The sequence below is a fragment of the Colletotrichum phormii genome, assembly GCF_030913505.1.
Source record: "Colletotrichum phormii strain CBS 102054 chromosome Unknown BDP81scaffold_5, whole genome shotgun sequence".
Classification (NCBI taxonomy): Eukaryota; Fungi; Ascomycota; class Sordariomycetes; order Glomerellales; family Glomerellaceae; genus Colletotrichum; species Colletotrichum phormii.
The window spans coordinates 1,975,773-1,989,999 of record NW_026851447.1 but is presented as its reverse complement, the minus strand read 5'-3'; the positions used below and the strand labels follow the sequence as shown (position 1 = coordinate 1,989,999).

Here is a 14,227-nt window from a genome sequence, read left to right as displayed (position 1 = left end):
TGCAAGGCACTCCTCGTGGACCCCAACGGTCTCAACCAACAAATTGGGACACAACGGCGCTTTATGTCCGACTTTAGGCCGCCACATTTGACGATTTGCGGCCCAGGTACCTTAGAAAGACCAAGAATGGGGGCCGCACCGTGATTGCCTTGGTCCACTTCTCTATGCCACTCATGGATGTCACTGCGGGTGAATCGTAGGCTCGTTCAATCCCAGGCTGACGGATGCCTCAGCCAACAGTCCGTTTACTACAACGCCCGTTCCATTATTACTATGCTCCATTTGCCTTCCTTTCATAAGTGGTATCGGATTGTACCAGGTACCTACCGTACCTCTATTCCGATCTCCACGATTCATCACCCTCTGCTCCTCCCTAAAGGCATCAGCTTCAGACTTGCGCAGCTGCCATTTCATTGATTTGCTTCGTCATCTCTCTCACCTGAGGCAGGTAAATAGGGAGGTAGGTAACAAAATAGTATACCGCCAGTCACTACAAAAGTGACACTATTCCCATTACATCTACCTTTATTGCTGTCCCCTCTTAAACTTCTTTGAATGTATTATCAAAGGAATACATGAAGAATAAGAATAATCGGAATACTAACGATCGTTCTAGTAATATGAACAAAACCCAAGGGTGTATGAGCGGTAACCCATATTTTTACTTACTTGGCAGGCACTAAGTGAGCGAGAGGTCAGTCACCACCCGCCGTCTTCCTTCCCATTTACACCTGCCTGCCGACCTTACCTTGTTTTCTCCCCACCATTTTCCCGTCCACGGGTCTCTTCACCTACCTCACATCCATGTTCTACCTTTTCCTCCTGTCAACCTTCCTTCTCACCACCTCTCATCCTGCCCAGGTCTGTCTGGACCAAGCGATTCGCCGTAAGTTTTTTTTTTATTTGACACTTCCATCACATTATGTGAAGGACTGCACTTCACTGACTTCCATACCACTGGTTATACTCTACGACGTATGCCCATTACTTAGCTGACATTCTTCTCAGAGAAAGCCGTCGCTGCTGGGCACTTTATTTTATTCAAGCGGCATATCTCGACTTCCAAACATCACTTTTGCTTACTCATGTTGCTTCATCGCCGCGCTTAAACATGACGCGCCACAAGTTCAATGGCGATTTGGCTCAGGCCTCCCAAGAGCAAGTTAAGCATATCTCGGGTCTTCGGAAGGGAGATGACGATGGTGAACTCACCTTCGTTCTTTCCCATGATGCTCTGCCATCTCCCCTCAACATCTGCCTCACTGCCCTGAACGTGGACGATTACCCACATGGCTTTGGCTTTGTGGCATACACCAAGGAGGAATCTGTCCCGAGTGGGATTTCCAAGGTCCTTGATGACATTCCCAACTTGACTCAGGGCAAAACCATACTCAACACACTGGTGATGATCTCAAAGAAGCTGAGCGCAAGTCTTGACTCGGCGAACGACGACGAAGACACAGACATCGAAATGACGGATATTGAAGACGACGAACATTACGACGAGGATGAAGACGAGGATGAGGATTACGAATATGACGGCACTGACTTTGGTCTTGATTTCGGAGGTGCTCCTGCTCTGCAAGCATCCAACACTCCCAGCCATTCAGCCAAATATCCTAGCCGCCTGATCGACGATCTTCAGAAAGCCAAAGACGCCGGCTTCAAGATCTCCCTACTGAGCGACGCTGCCACGCACGAGAAAAGCTGCATCTTCGCTCTTTCCCTCCTTGTCGAACATCTGGGAATTAGCGAGGACACGCTAGAGGCCTGGGAGATCAGCGCTTCAGACTACATCGTGTTACTATACAAGTACGATGTAGGCTATCCTTGCATGGAAACCTTCCTGAGGCTTCCGCCAGGTCACTCAGAATCTATGCAGTTCCGATTGGGAAAGTGCGCCTCCTTCAAGCCTACTCTTAGCTCGGCTCTCATTCCATTCCAAAAGAATCTCGACACTGCCAAGAAGCGCTCAGAGGAAAACGGTCTGCCGAGCAAGAACTCTCTCGATGCGCCGTTTTGCTCAATGCCCATCTCTGAATCGCTGGACATCTTCCTGAGCAAGGAGTTTACCAAGCTGCTGAAGACTCGATTGGATTTCGGTGTCTCTTGGGATCGCGCAAAGGAGATGATGGAGGAGATGGCCAAAGAAGGGCACTACCGCGTCGTCAACTCTACACAAAACAGTTCCGGTCAGAATCCAGGCCCCGCTTCCGACAGCCTGACTGACAACGAAGCCCAAGTCTCGACGGCAGCTCGCAAGTCACTCAATAAGGACTTCGTACGACAAAACCCCCAAGATTTCGGACCATCGCCGCGCGAAGAACTCAGCATGCCTCTCATTGCAATGCAGTTCGCTCTGCGTTACTTTGTCAAAAGCACGCAGTACTGCCTAGTTTGCCACCGCAAGACTGAGCCTGGATTTACTGCTCTCAAGCCGTATGTCTGTAACGATCCTCTCTGTCTCTTCCAGTACATGGCCTTAGGTATGGGTCCCAGTATCGAGCACGACATCATCAACCGTCCCTATGTCGTTGATCTATTGGTCAGCTTCTGCGCTGCTGCTTTGACAAGCGGCCGGATTCGAGAATGGCCGCGGGGCCTGTCTATCAAAGTTCCCGTCCCGAGCCAAGTGATCACGCCAGGACGTTACGCACCAGGAAATCCCATGTCAACGATGAACGCACTCCAAGCAGCGATTGCGCAGACCCCGATCCAGCCCCCGATCCAGTCCCAGATGGTTGGCTCCGCAATCCTAGTCTGGGCCCAAATTTCTGCCGGAAACTTCAACGTGCGCTCCTCGCAGAGACTGGAGGGAGTGCGACCGGGAGATATGGTCATATTGGTCAAACATGTTCGGGGCCGCGATGGGAAAGATACAAACATGCACCATTGCCGCATTAAGTCGGCCAACACCATCTGTGACGATGACGGCAACGACTGTGGCAAATCGTTCAAGTTTGATCGTCTCATCTCAACCGACAAACCAACGCAAAACGTAGGCATTCAACAGACCTTTGAGTCACAGTTCAACTCCGAATACATCATCGATGATGAGGTGGGCGATGCTGAGCTGTATCTCTACGATCATGATCTCGACGATCTGGACGAAACGTATCAGAGGGAGGCATTGTTGATTCTCGTGCAGACAATCCCCCCCATAAGATATCTGCGGGAATTTCTTCTTGGCCACCGAGGTTGGTCTCTGGCTAAATACGAAATGATGTCTAAGTCGTCTCTGGCTTTACTCCGATGGATTGTGGCTTCCAACCGCTCGCTCATTGTACAGATCGACCAGCCGGTGGACCTCGACATTGGCGGAATCAAAGCGACCGAGGAACGGCAGAAGGAACGCTTCGTCGGACTGGGTGACGATTGGATGCAGTTCCGCTTTGCCCAAGGATCACCCGAGAAAGAGAATCGCTTCAAACAGGAGCTTGAAAAGGAGGCGAGTCGAAAATACCCGACGATGTTTGCGTGGCACGGTAGCCCTCTCGGAAATTGGCATAGCATCATCAGAACAGGTTTGAACTTCAAAGAGATGCTTCATGGACGCGCTTATGGTCATGGAGTGTACTTCGCCCGCGACTTTCCAACAAGCTTGAGCTACTGCTCGAGACAGGCCAACCAGACGTCATGGGCGGGTTCGGAACTCAAGCTATACGCCGCTATGAGTCTCTGCGAAATCATCAACCGTCCGGAAAGGTTCAAATCGATCAACCCGTACTATGTGGTCGATGAAGTCGATTGGATCCAATGTCGCTATCTTATCATCCAACGGAACCAATCAGTCAAGAAGGAAGACAAACCCGAGACCGAGCCGGAATACATCCCACAAGATCCCATGTGGCGGCCTGTGGGGCTTGGCAACATTCGGTTGGAGATCCCAGCTGCAGCACTGCCAAAGTGGCGCCAGAAATCCACTGTTCCAGGGTCCTCGCGGTCTCAGCCGATTGTCCTTGTAGATGATTCGGGTGAAGACCAGCCAGATGACTTTGACAAGATCATCAACCTTACAAAGGGCAAAGAGGACGATGGCGAGGACACCGATGAGCCAGAGAATGATCCAAACAAGACCCCCTTCACGCCGGGTACACTTGACATGAACACACTGCCTCAGCTCCCAGCCCCGAGCTGGGCTTCGGACACAGGACGAAAGGTCCTCGGCAAAGAGCTCAGCAAGTTGCAGAAGGTGCAGGCTACAACACCTCTTCATCAGCTTGGCTGGTACATCGACTTCGACAACATTACGAACATGTTCCAGTGGATTGTTGAGCTGCACAGCTTTGAAAAGTCCTTGCCTCTTGCGCAAGACATGGAGCGCGCAGGCGTCAGCAGCATCGTTCTCGAGATTCGATTTGGTCGCCAGTTCCCTCACTCACCTCCGTTCGTCCGCGTCATTCGCCCTCGATTCTTGCCATTCTCGCAAAGAGGCGGCGGTCACGTCACGGCTGGCGGTGCCATGTGCATGCAGCTTCTGACCAACAGCGGTTGGAGTGTTGCCAGCAGTATGGAAGGCGTTCTGCTCCAGGTTAGCATGGCTATATGCAATCTCGAGCCCTTCCCGGCAAGACTTGAGCGCCAGGGGGCAGGCCAACTTACTGGAGGAGGAGGAGGTGACTATGGTGTTGCGGAGGCCATTGAGGCATACAAGCGTTCTGCCTATGCCCATGGTTGGCAGGTGCCTCCCGATCTGCATTCGACGGCCAATGCGGTCTGAAAGGACAGGAACAGGAAGGCCGATGTGTAGGATAGTTTTCACTTCAGCAAGACGAACGTGCTTGCTCATGATACGGCGTTCATTTGGAGAGGTTATGGGCATTAAAAGGAACCAGGCAGAGGAGTCATGGGGGACGGGAATAACATCACGGTCCATAGCGGTGTAGTTGAATAACCTCTTTCACTCAAAGACTCCAAGAGATTGATTGTCCCAGTGAACGCGTTTTTTTTTGTTACCATTGTGCACTTGGCATGTCTTTTTACTTGTCGCCCGGCATGAAATGTGGTTGTCTTTGGCTACAACTTCGTCTAACATTGACCACATACCGAGTGCGCAAGTCCAGGAGTAGACTCAACGTAGAGTCATGTGGCAAGCTGGGTGCCACCTAGTATACCGAACCCTGTTTTGTGAGACCGTGATTTAAATATCAATAGCTGCTAATCTGTGGCAAAGTAAAATGCGAAAAGATGAGAGCTATCCCGAATACTCCGTATTTAGACTGAAGAAGCAATTGAGTATGGTGGGGCAGACTGGAGCGACCCCGAGCTTGCTAGGAACCCAAACCTGTCGTGCCGTCCTACCTACCTTGAGATATGGGGTACTGGGGCAAATGGGTAACACGATCGTGTAGCACTCAATACCTGAGCTCATTTCTATCTTTCCCTTAGAGAACACGATTTTGTAAGAAGATAGTTTGAATAATGGCATAGGTCATGGAAAGGGAACTGTTCTTGTGGTAACCAGCATTCTACCTCGTCGCGGACAATAAGCATCCAACCTAGTAGCTAGAGCGGGGCCCACCTCACCGATAAGATAAGAATGGGCCGAGTTGGGGAAGCTCCCACCATACCTACCGAGTACCTCAACCCAAGACAGTCGAGTATCCATCCATCCATACGCCCTTGGTTTACTTTGTCCGTCACAAGCAACGCTAAGGAGGTTGTACGTCCGCAGACAATTGGCAAACGAATCCCTGAAACATCCGACGACACATCTCACGTCTTTGATCCCGTGATAGGCGCCAATACACCTGTCTGCCTGTCTTCGTCTCGACTGACTTGTTCCTCTGACGTTGCTATAGTTAGCAACCACCACCACTATTTGCGGACCAAGGACAGGTGGTATCCATACCTCCACTACCAACACGCGACGGGACACCAAGGTCCACAGCGCTGCACTCGGCTGCTCTGCACCTGCAGCTTCCCCAGACTCTCACTCAACTACGCCCGTCTGCGGCCTGAGGCACAACACGACGTCTTGGCAACCCATCGGTAGCTTTCCCTCCTCAAACCCTCCCACGACGCTCTCTCTACACTCCTCATTGGACTCGGATCGCTTTCCAGTCCAACCGCCATTCATTCTCATCTCGCTGCCCCAAATGCATCGCGCAGCAGTAAGGGCCTTACGGACAACTTACCGATGTACGGCTCGTAGTTTCGCACGCAACAGCCGACGGGGTCTTTTGGACCATAACCTCTCCTCGTCCTACGCTACCCGCCACGGCCTGCGATCCTCCTCCTCCTATCAACACCACCCCGAGCATGCCGTCCAGCCGCTAAAGTCCTCCATGTACATCCGTCGCTTCTCCGTCGCTCTTGTGTCCACCCTCGTCGGCTACGGTGCCTGGTACTCCTACAACGGAACCGGTCTCGATAAGGCATCGAGCTTGACGAGGAGCTTCACCAGCGCATCCAACGCCGGCGGCGATGCTGCCCCGACCCGTTCTGTTCTCGTCGTAGGTGCTGATCAGCTGCACACCGGTACATTTGTGGGAGAGGGACCTATATCGAAGACAACTAGCGACGACGGCCGTAAGGTTATCGAGATGTTGACCCCCGAACAAGCTACCGAGAAGCTGCGCAAGACGGAGCAGTCCTTCCTCGTCAACAGGGGACAGGGCGTACTACGTTACGACTTGGTCCAGCTTCCCAGCAATGATCCGATTGAAGACGATCATGCCGAGAAGATTGTTGAGGTGCCAAACCAGGCCGCAGGCGCTGCCGGCAAGAGCAATGACTGGATGTTCTGGGGCGTCTTCGACGGCCATGCGTATGTTACAGCTATGGCGGTATTTCCTTTGATGAGTGCTAACTACTGAACAGTGGCTGGACGACCTCGGCAAAGCTGCGCCAGACTTTGATTGCCTCAGTTGCCAATGAGCTCAACCAAACTTACCAGTCATCCGCTGACCTGTCTCCTGCGGCTGATGCTATTGATACCGCCATCAAGCTCGGTTTCACTCGTCTGGATGACGAGATTGTCAACCAGAGCGTCGAGAGGGTTCTCAAAGCCGGCTCTAAGACCATGGCTGCAGAGCTTCTGGCACCCGCTCTGTCTGGCTCCTGCGCTCTCTTATCTTTCTACGACAGCAGATCCAAGCTTTTGCGAGTTGCCTGCACCGGCGACTCCCGAGCGGTTCTCGGACGTCGATCCTCGTCCGGCAAGTGGACAGCTACCGCTCTTTCGGTCGACCAAACAGGAGGCAACCCCGGTGAGGCAGCCCGTCTGCGCAAGCTCCACCCTGGCGAGGACCGAGTCGTTCACAACGGCCGAGTTCTTGGCGGTTTGGAGCCGACCCGCGCATTCGGCGATGCTAGCTACAAGTGGAGCCGTGAGATCACCAACAGACTACGTGAATCCTTCTTTGCCCGTTCCGCTTCCCCTCTTCTTAAGACGCCCCCGTACGTCACTGCCGAGCCTGTCGTCACGACCACAAAGATTGAGCCTGAGAATGGTGACTTTGTCGTAATGGCTACCGATGGCTTGTGGGAGATGCTTACCAACGAGGAGGTCGTTGGCCTTGTCGGCAAGTGGATCGAGACCCAGACCAGCGGCTCTGGCTCGTCGTTTGATTCCACCTGGTCTAAGCTCTTCGGATCCAAGAAGACTAGCCTGCCTGTCGAGCAGGCGAGCGACAAGAGCGTCGATGGTCAGAAGACGCCCATCCGCCTGCAGCAGTGGGGAATTTCTCCCGACGCCCCCGAACGGTTCGTTGTCAAGGATAAGAACGTGGCTACGCACCTGGTCCGTAATGCCCTTGGTGGCAAGAACGAAGAGCAGGTCTCCGCTCTGCTGACTCTGCCCTCCCCCTTCTCGAGACGCTACAGGTGAGTCAGGTCGCAAGTTCGAGGTAGTGCACATGATTCAGGAAGACTGACCAGTTTGAAATAGGGACGACTTGACGGTGCAAGTCATTTTCTTCGGAAACGGTGAGAAGACGGGCTCGGTCAACCTTAACGAGGAGGCAACGGCCCCGTCAAAGCAGCAAGCCGTCAAGGCGAAGCTTTAAAATGCGTCTTTGTTGAATGTATCTCGGCCATACTGGCTGCCGCAACGGCCATGTCCCGAGAAAACAATATCAGCGCACGTGTTTGTATCTTGTCTGTATGAATTAGCTTCTTCACACTCCATTGGCTGCGTAAGGAGAAAGTTTTGTCGAGGTTGGGTGGGTGTGATGAGGCGCTGCCATCCACGCCCTGGCACAAGAAAGAGGTGTGTTGTTTCTGGGAAGCGAAAGACGGTTCACGATGTCCACCCGAACGAGGTATCTATCTGTTCAGAGAAACCAGTGTTTGTTTAGCGATAGAGTCAAGTTTACTGTTTTTAAATGAGATTCGCTCGAGGAATATCGGTATAGGCTCCTGACTTGCTCATTGTTCAACAGCTAGCCGTGAATGTAACGACTGCACATGGCAGTGTTTACATGGGTGTGAGTCTCATGACCTCGTCAAAATTTGGTTCCCAATGACAGTTTCAGTGCCTAGTCCATGCCCCCTGCTCGTCTGTCTTGAGATACGTGATATCACGTTCATGCCATGCGCGAAATTGTCTGATTTCTCAAGCTTTTTTACGTTTCATTCGTGGTTAATGATGGCAAAGGTTTACAGAAAACCAAGAAGAAAAAAAGATTTCCCTTCCCCAAGGAAGTTTTCTCTTTCTTTTTTTTACTCAACAACCTCCACGCATACGCTTCCAGCACCTCGCTTCCTTCCTCTCAATCCTCACTCGCTGCCTTGTCTGTCCCTTTCTCTTCTCTCGCTTCTGTTCTCTCGTCTCTTTGAAAAAAAAAAAAACCAGTTTCCCCAAACTCGATAAACGCCAATAGAGGACTTTTCTCCCAAACGGGGAAAATGGACGATGAATAACAGGAAACTCCTAATGATGAAGGCACAGAGACCCTATGCTGCAGGCTGAAATATTTTCGTGAGAAATCCGTGGATAGTCCTCGAGAAAGGGGGAAACCGTGAGGGCCTTTGTAGTGTGGTTCGTAGTTTCGTAACCCTAATTGTTGATTCCCTCGACTCCAAAGGCTCGGGACGTTTTTCTCTTTCCTCCGCTCGCCTCTCGTCAATTCTCGTCTCTCTTCAATCTCGTCGCTTGTAAATGATAGTCCGTGGCTGTAGGGACTGTCGGTCGAAAAGCCACTAGCTCGTACACTCTCTCGGGAGTGACCTGGTCTCTCTCGTTCTCCCACTGATGAGCGTGACCAACTCAATTGGCCTCGTTCCTATAAACAAAGCCCTCTGGCGGCTCTCGATGTGCCGCGTTTGGATGTAGTGACGGGCGGACTAGTGATTTTGTCCACTCTGTTGTGAATGATGATCGTCGTCTCCGTCATGGTGCAGCGTGACACTGTTGAACTCTTCGAAAGGATCAACAACTTCACCGCCAGGGGTCGTCATGCCGCTATCCAGAGGAACCCCCTTGAGGTTTGCTTGTAGCGGGTTGGATCCGCTCAGGTCGATGCTCTCACTCTCCTTGACGTTGCGGAAGTTGACAGTATCAATACCACGTCCAGTGACGGGCACTATGGGAGGCTTCATGTGTCGAATCAACGCCCACTGAGTCGTCTTGAAGAACGGATGCGCCTTGATGTCTGAAGCACCGGCCTTGGCACCTAATCTCCGGTTCTCGTCCTTGATCAGAAGTTTACGAATCAGGGATTTGCAAAGACTACAATTTTGTCAGTTCACATTGCGGGTTTACATCGTCATCTTAAGACTTACTTGGATAGTTGAGGTGCGCCGGCATGGTCGGGGAAGGGAATGTCTTCCCTCAGAATATTCGCAAAAGTCGCGTTCCGGTTCTTACCCTTGAAGGGGGTGGTTCCATAAAGCATCTCGTAGATCAAGATGCCGAGGGTCCACCAGTCCACGGCACTAGTGTGGCCGCTACCCTTAATGACCTCTGGTGCAATGTACTCTTCCGTTCCGACGAACGAATTGGTGCGGAAGTTGGCAATGCACGACCGAGTATCAATGTGCAATGAGGTGGTGCTGGTACCTGTCTTGCCAATGACCATTGTGGGCTTTCCACCGAGATCGGACTGCTTCGACAAGTCAAAGTCCGAAAGCATGATGTGGCCCGACTGGTGGAGCAAGATATCTGTGCAGTATGTCAGCAACCGATTGGTAAGCTCAAAAATGGCTATTGTCACACTCACTCTCTGGCTTCAAGTCGCGATAGATGAATCCCATCAAATGCAGATATTCCAAGGCCGCGGTGACCTCTGCGGCGTAGAATCTCGCGTCCTCTTCGGGGATACACTTGCCAGGGCGCGTCTGCAGCGCCCTGAAAAACTCTCCACCACTACAGTATTCCATACAGAGATACAAATAGTCCTCCGATTGGAATGAGTGATACAGCGTAACAATGAAGGGGTGGTTACTCGTAGCTAGAATTTCTTGTTCGGCGAGGGCGCGCTTGATCTTGTTCCGCTTGATCATCTCCTTCTTGCTCAATACTGCGGCGAGTCAGCAACACGTCGGCGTTTGGCTCCAGAATACCTTGAATTGAATCTTACCTTTCATTGCATAGAGACGACTGCTCTTCTTCTCGCGGACTAGATAAACCTTGCCGACATCTCCCTTGCCAATCAACTTGATCTTGTCGAAGCTTTGCGGGCCGACCTCAACATCGCGAACCTTGATGGAGTTGGAGCTGTAGGTCCTCCGGAAAGCGAGACTCGTACGATTCGGGGGTGGGAGGTTGCCGAGGACGTCCTTGTCGGGGACGCCCAGGCTAGGAGCGGACGCCTTGGACGGGTCAACCATCTCGAGGGTGCCCGAGTCCTTGTCGAGAACCAACGGGTCCTTGCTCAGCTCGGCGGTGGCGGGACGCTCGGCGCTGCCTTTGCCTTTGGAGAACAAGCCCTGGGCATTGGGGGCACTGGCGACTCTCCTAAGTTTCCTTGCCAATTCCTCTCGTCCGGCGCTCGTCGTCTGCTGCTCGGGGCCGCCGTCAGGACCTTGGATCTTGAAGTTTGGGGTATCGGGAGGGCTAGGAGGTACTGATTCGTGGTTATGATGGCGAAGGCCCGGTTGGCCTTGGTGGGCAAAGTAAGGGTTCGCGTGCGCGGTCGGGCTGAGGGCCTCGTCGAGGGGGTTGCCTTCGCTGGCGGTGGTGTTTGTCCTCAATCGGCCGACGGTACCCTTGAAAAAGCTGCTGCCAAACTTGCTCCGGATTTCTGGGCGGGCGGCGGCGGCCTCTTGTGAGGAGTGGACGTGAGCGGCGGAGGACTTTTCTCTGTCACGGTCGGCGCCGCTGTTGAGGTTGATGCGGAAGAGGTTCTTCAGCTTCTGGTTGAACTGGGCAGCGCCATTCTGGTGGGTTCGGCTGGCAGGCATATCGGGATCTCGGGGGTGCGCAATCAAGCGACCGATGCCATGGCTGACGGGACAGTTACAGGAGAGAAGCGAAGAGGACCGACGATGTTCGGAAGTGCGGAGAGCAGATGGAGCGGAAGAGGAGCGGCAGCGGTGGTATGCAGGTAGGTAAGGTAGGTAGGTAGGTAGGTAGGTAGGTAGGTCGGAGGTGAGTAGGTTAAGGTGAGGGTGAGGATGAGGTAGGTGGGAGGAACGTGGGACTCGATGCGGAGTGTGAGTAGCGTCCAAATGGTAGGGTCGGGTGGTGGTGGAGGAGGAGGAGGAGATGCCGCAAGCAAGGCCGGGAGAGAAAGATAGGTAGGTGTAGGCTGGCTGGCTGGCAGGTAGGTAGGTGACAGAACAGAGGTATGGAACGGAATGGTTGGTGGTAGGCAAGGACGGATAGGACAGGCGGTAGGCGAGCGATGGACGGGGGGAAGGTGAGAGTCGAAAGTGAGTTAGCAATGTGGGCTTAGGCGTCTTTCCGGACGGGCTTCACGCTTCGGCTTCCACACCTCACCTTCCCATGGACCAAGGACCATCCATTCCTCCCCCCCGCTCGTTGGTCGATGGCCGTGGTCGAGGTCGAGGTCCTGGTCGTAGTCCTGGTCTTGGCTCGTCACCCGAGAACTAGGTATGGCTTTCTGTTCGCTCCTCTTCACAATTCACAGCACTCTCAATGGGCAAATGCACCGCCCGCGGTCGTGGTCCGTTTATTGTCTAGGCCCCCATTTGGGGAGCTCACTGGGGTCTCTCTCTTTCTGTCGCCGCCGTCGCTGCCGCCCACCTGGGACGCTCTCTCTCTCTCCTCTCTACGGATACATTCGGGCCTGTCCTGTGTCCAGTGTCCAGTGGCTCTCGGGCAGTGCATCGCAAGGCACAGGGGGTCCCTAGCCCCAGTGGCAGCCCACGCGAGAGAGCGGCAGCACAGCACAGCAGGAAACGCGAGCCTTCGGGGGGTAAAAGAGGGAGTTTACACTACCAGGTGACTTTCATCGCCTTGCCTTATTGCGTGGCATGGCCAGGGGGGAGGGTGGAGGGGGAGGATGATGGAACCAATGATACAAGACATCCACCAACGGATCAGAATGGGACGGCTTTTTGGCAGGGATGTTCCGCTTCAGGCGGGCCCGGCCTGGGCCTAGGTTCTTGTAGGTTCCAGCGTTGGTCAATGGTAGGTGCCCTGGTCTCGATTTCCCTCTGTTCTTTTCTGTTCAGTCCACCGTGCCACTTCAGGTCCGAGCAGGCTGCGTGGGCCGTGGCTGCTTGCAAAAATGGGAATTGGGATGACTTTGCTGACAAAAGGGATTTGCTCCGGCGATTGGTGCTCTTTTTGCCGACGATTTTCCACGCCTCGCAAATTCCCCCATTTCCCATCCCATTAGCTTTGCAAGTCACTGCAAGTACCTTACATTACCTCCCGTCACTCTTTATACCTTACTTACAGGCATCCTGTTCGTCTGTCCACACCACCTTCAACACAGAGAGAGACTATTACTCGTCAACTCTATCTCTAGTGCCCTCTCCAAACTCTTGATGCCTTTCCTTTCCTGTGCCTGTTTCTTTTTTTCTTCTGGCTTCAGAGCGTTCTGGTCCTTACTCATGCACTCGCACTCCGACGATAGAGGCAGACAAGGACGAGGATAAACAAAACGCACAACCTCTAGGGCTTTGGTAAGGTACTAAGCGCAAGCCCATGCACTGGCGAGCCAAGATAACACCGGCGCCAGCTCGAGATACGAAAGCCTCACCGGCAATTACATGCCAGAGCCCCAGCACTCATAACAATACCTCCCACGACAATACCTACCTCAATCCTCAATCGTGCCCCCCGGTCTCTGTTTCTTCGTCCTCCCAGAATCACCATGTTCCCACGAGAACTTCCCTGTTGACATGTTTTATCTTTTTCCTTCGAGGGCTCGTGCAAAACACAGGCATCAGACGAATATGCAGGAATGGGCACAGATGTCGGGGCAAAAAAGCCTCATTGCGTTTGACCTCGCAGGCCATTCCACGTCTGCCGCCTAACTTTTGGACAGAGGAAAGACAGAACCAAAAAAACCTTACACGAGCTTGTTTCTAAATGTCTAATAAGACACTGTCACACTGTCAATACTTTTGGCAAGACACTCACGCACTCCATTAACCACACCCGTCGTGTAATCCCGCGCTAGCACCGACTCCCCCTCAATCGGTCCATTTCAGCCCTCCACACCACCACAACACCGCGCGGGTTCATGGCCGGCGATCCAGTCGTCTGGGGCACTAGAGGGTTTCCCGCCTGCTTGTTAATCAACCTTGGACTACAGAGGAGACCTCAACCAAGCAGAGAGAGTCGCGAGCACCCACGGCGGCGGCGCCATCCCATCGCCACCTTCCGTACCTAGCTGGTGTGGTTGGTTTGTCACATCGTGTCGTGCTGCTTCCCGACGAATCATTTCATCCAGTCTCTCACTTTTTCCTACATTGGCACTTGAGTCCGTCGGCCGCCCGTCGGCCGCCCGTCGATTTACTAGGTGTGTATGCTGCATGGGAAGTATTCTAGAACCGATCTTCAGGTTCTATTTGGTGCAGGTGGTCCTCTCGACTCTACCTACGGATATCGTGCTGTCCTATCTCGTCTGTTCCATTTGATCCAGATGCATGCCTGCCTGCTGGTTCTGTTCGTTTCGTCCACCCGAAACCTCTGCAAAGAAGAAACTCGACCCAACTGATATCCGGTAAGCCGGCCTACATCCCGTCGCCCTGCTGAATGCCCTGAATGCGAGAGAGAGGGCTGGGACATGTTTCTTCCTGAACAGCGGCCCTCCCTGGATGCCGAGGTGTCACTCCACCCTCGCCTCCTCATGCAACGTTGAGCAAT

The 14,227-nt window shown here is 53.1% G+C and overlaps 3 protein-coding genes across 3 annotated transcripts; 2 read left to right on the top strand and 1 right to left on the bottom strand.

The window, feature by feature from the left end:
• The first annotated feature begins 836 nt into the window (after positions 1 to 836).
• On the top strand, positions 837 to 4,896 carry BDP81DRAFT_184528 (polymerase). The gene is made up of 2 exons (XM_060582326.1): positions 837 to 886; positions 1,009 to 4,896. Exon 2 carries the CDS (start codon positions 1,112 to 1,114, stop codon positions 4,718 to 4,720), a length of 3,609 nt encoding a protein of 1,202 aa, XP_060448452.1. The 5' UTR covers positions 837 to 886; positions 1,009 to 1,111; the 3' UTR covers positions 4,721 to 4,896.
• A 1,202-nt stretch (positions 4,897 to 6,098) lies between these two features.
• Positions 6,099 to 8,009, top strand: BDP81DRAFT_391898 (protein phosphatase 2C; the record flags this gene model as incomplete). The annotated part of the gene is made up of 3 exons (XM_060587613.1): positions 6,099 to 6,769; positions 6,823 to 7,827; positions 7,892 to 8,009. 3 exons carry the CDS (start codon positions 6,099 to 6,101, stop codon positions 8,007 to 8,009), a joined length of 1,794 nt encoding a protein of 597 aa, XP_060448451.1.
• Positions 8,010 to 9,288: 1,279 nt separating this feature from the next.
• BDP81DRAFT_312909 (serine/threonine-protein kinase nrc-2) lies at positions 9,289 to 11,346 on the bottom strand (the record flags this gene model as incomplete). Its single annotated transcript, XM_060583847.1, has 4 exons — positions 9,289 to 9,673; positions 9,727 to 10,105; positions 10,164 to 10,463; positions 10,524 to 11,346. The coding sequence occupies 4 exons, from the start codon at positions 11,344 to 11,346 to the stop codon at positions 9,289 to 9,291; spliced, it is 1,887 nt and encodes a 628-aa protein (XP_060448450.1).
• Between the last annotated feature and the right edge of the window lie 2,881 nt (positions 11,347 to 14,227).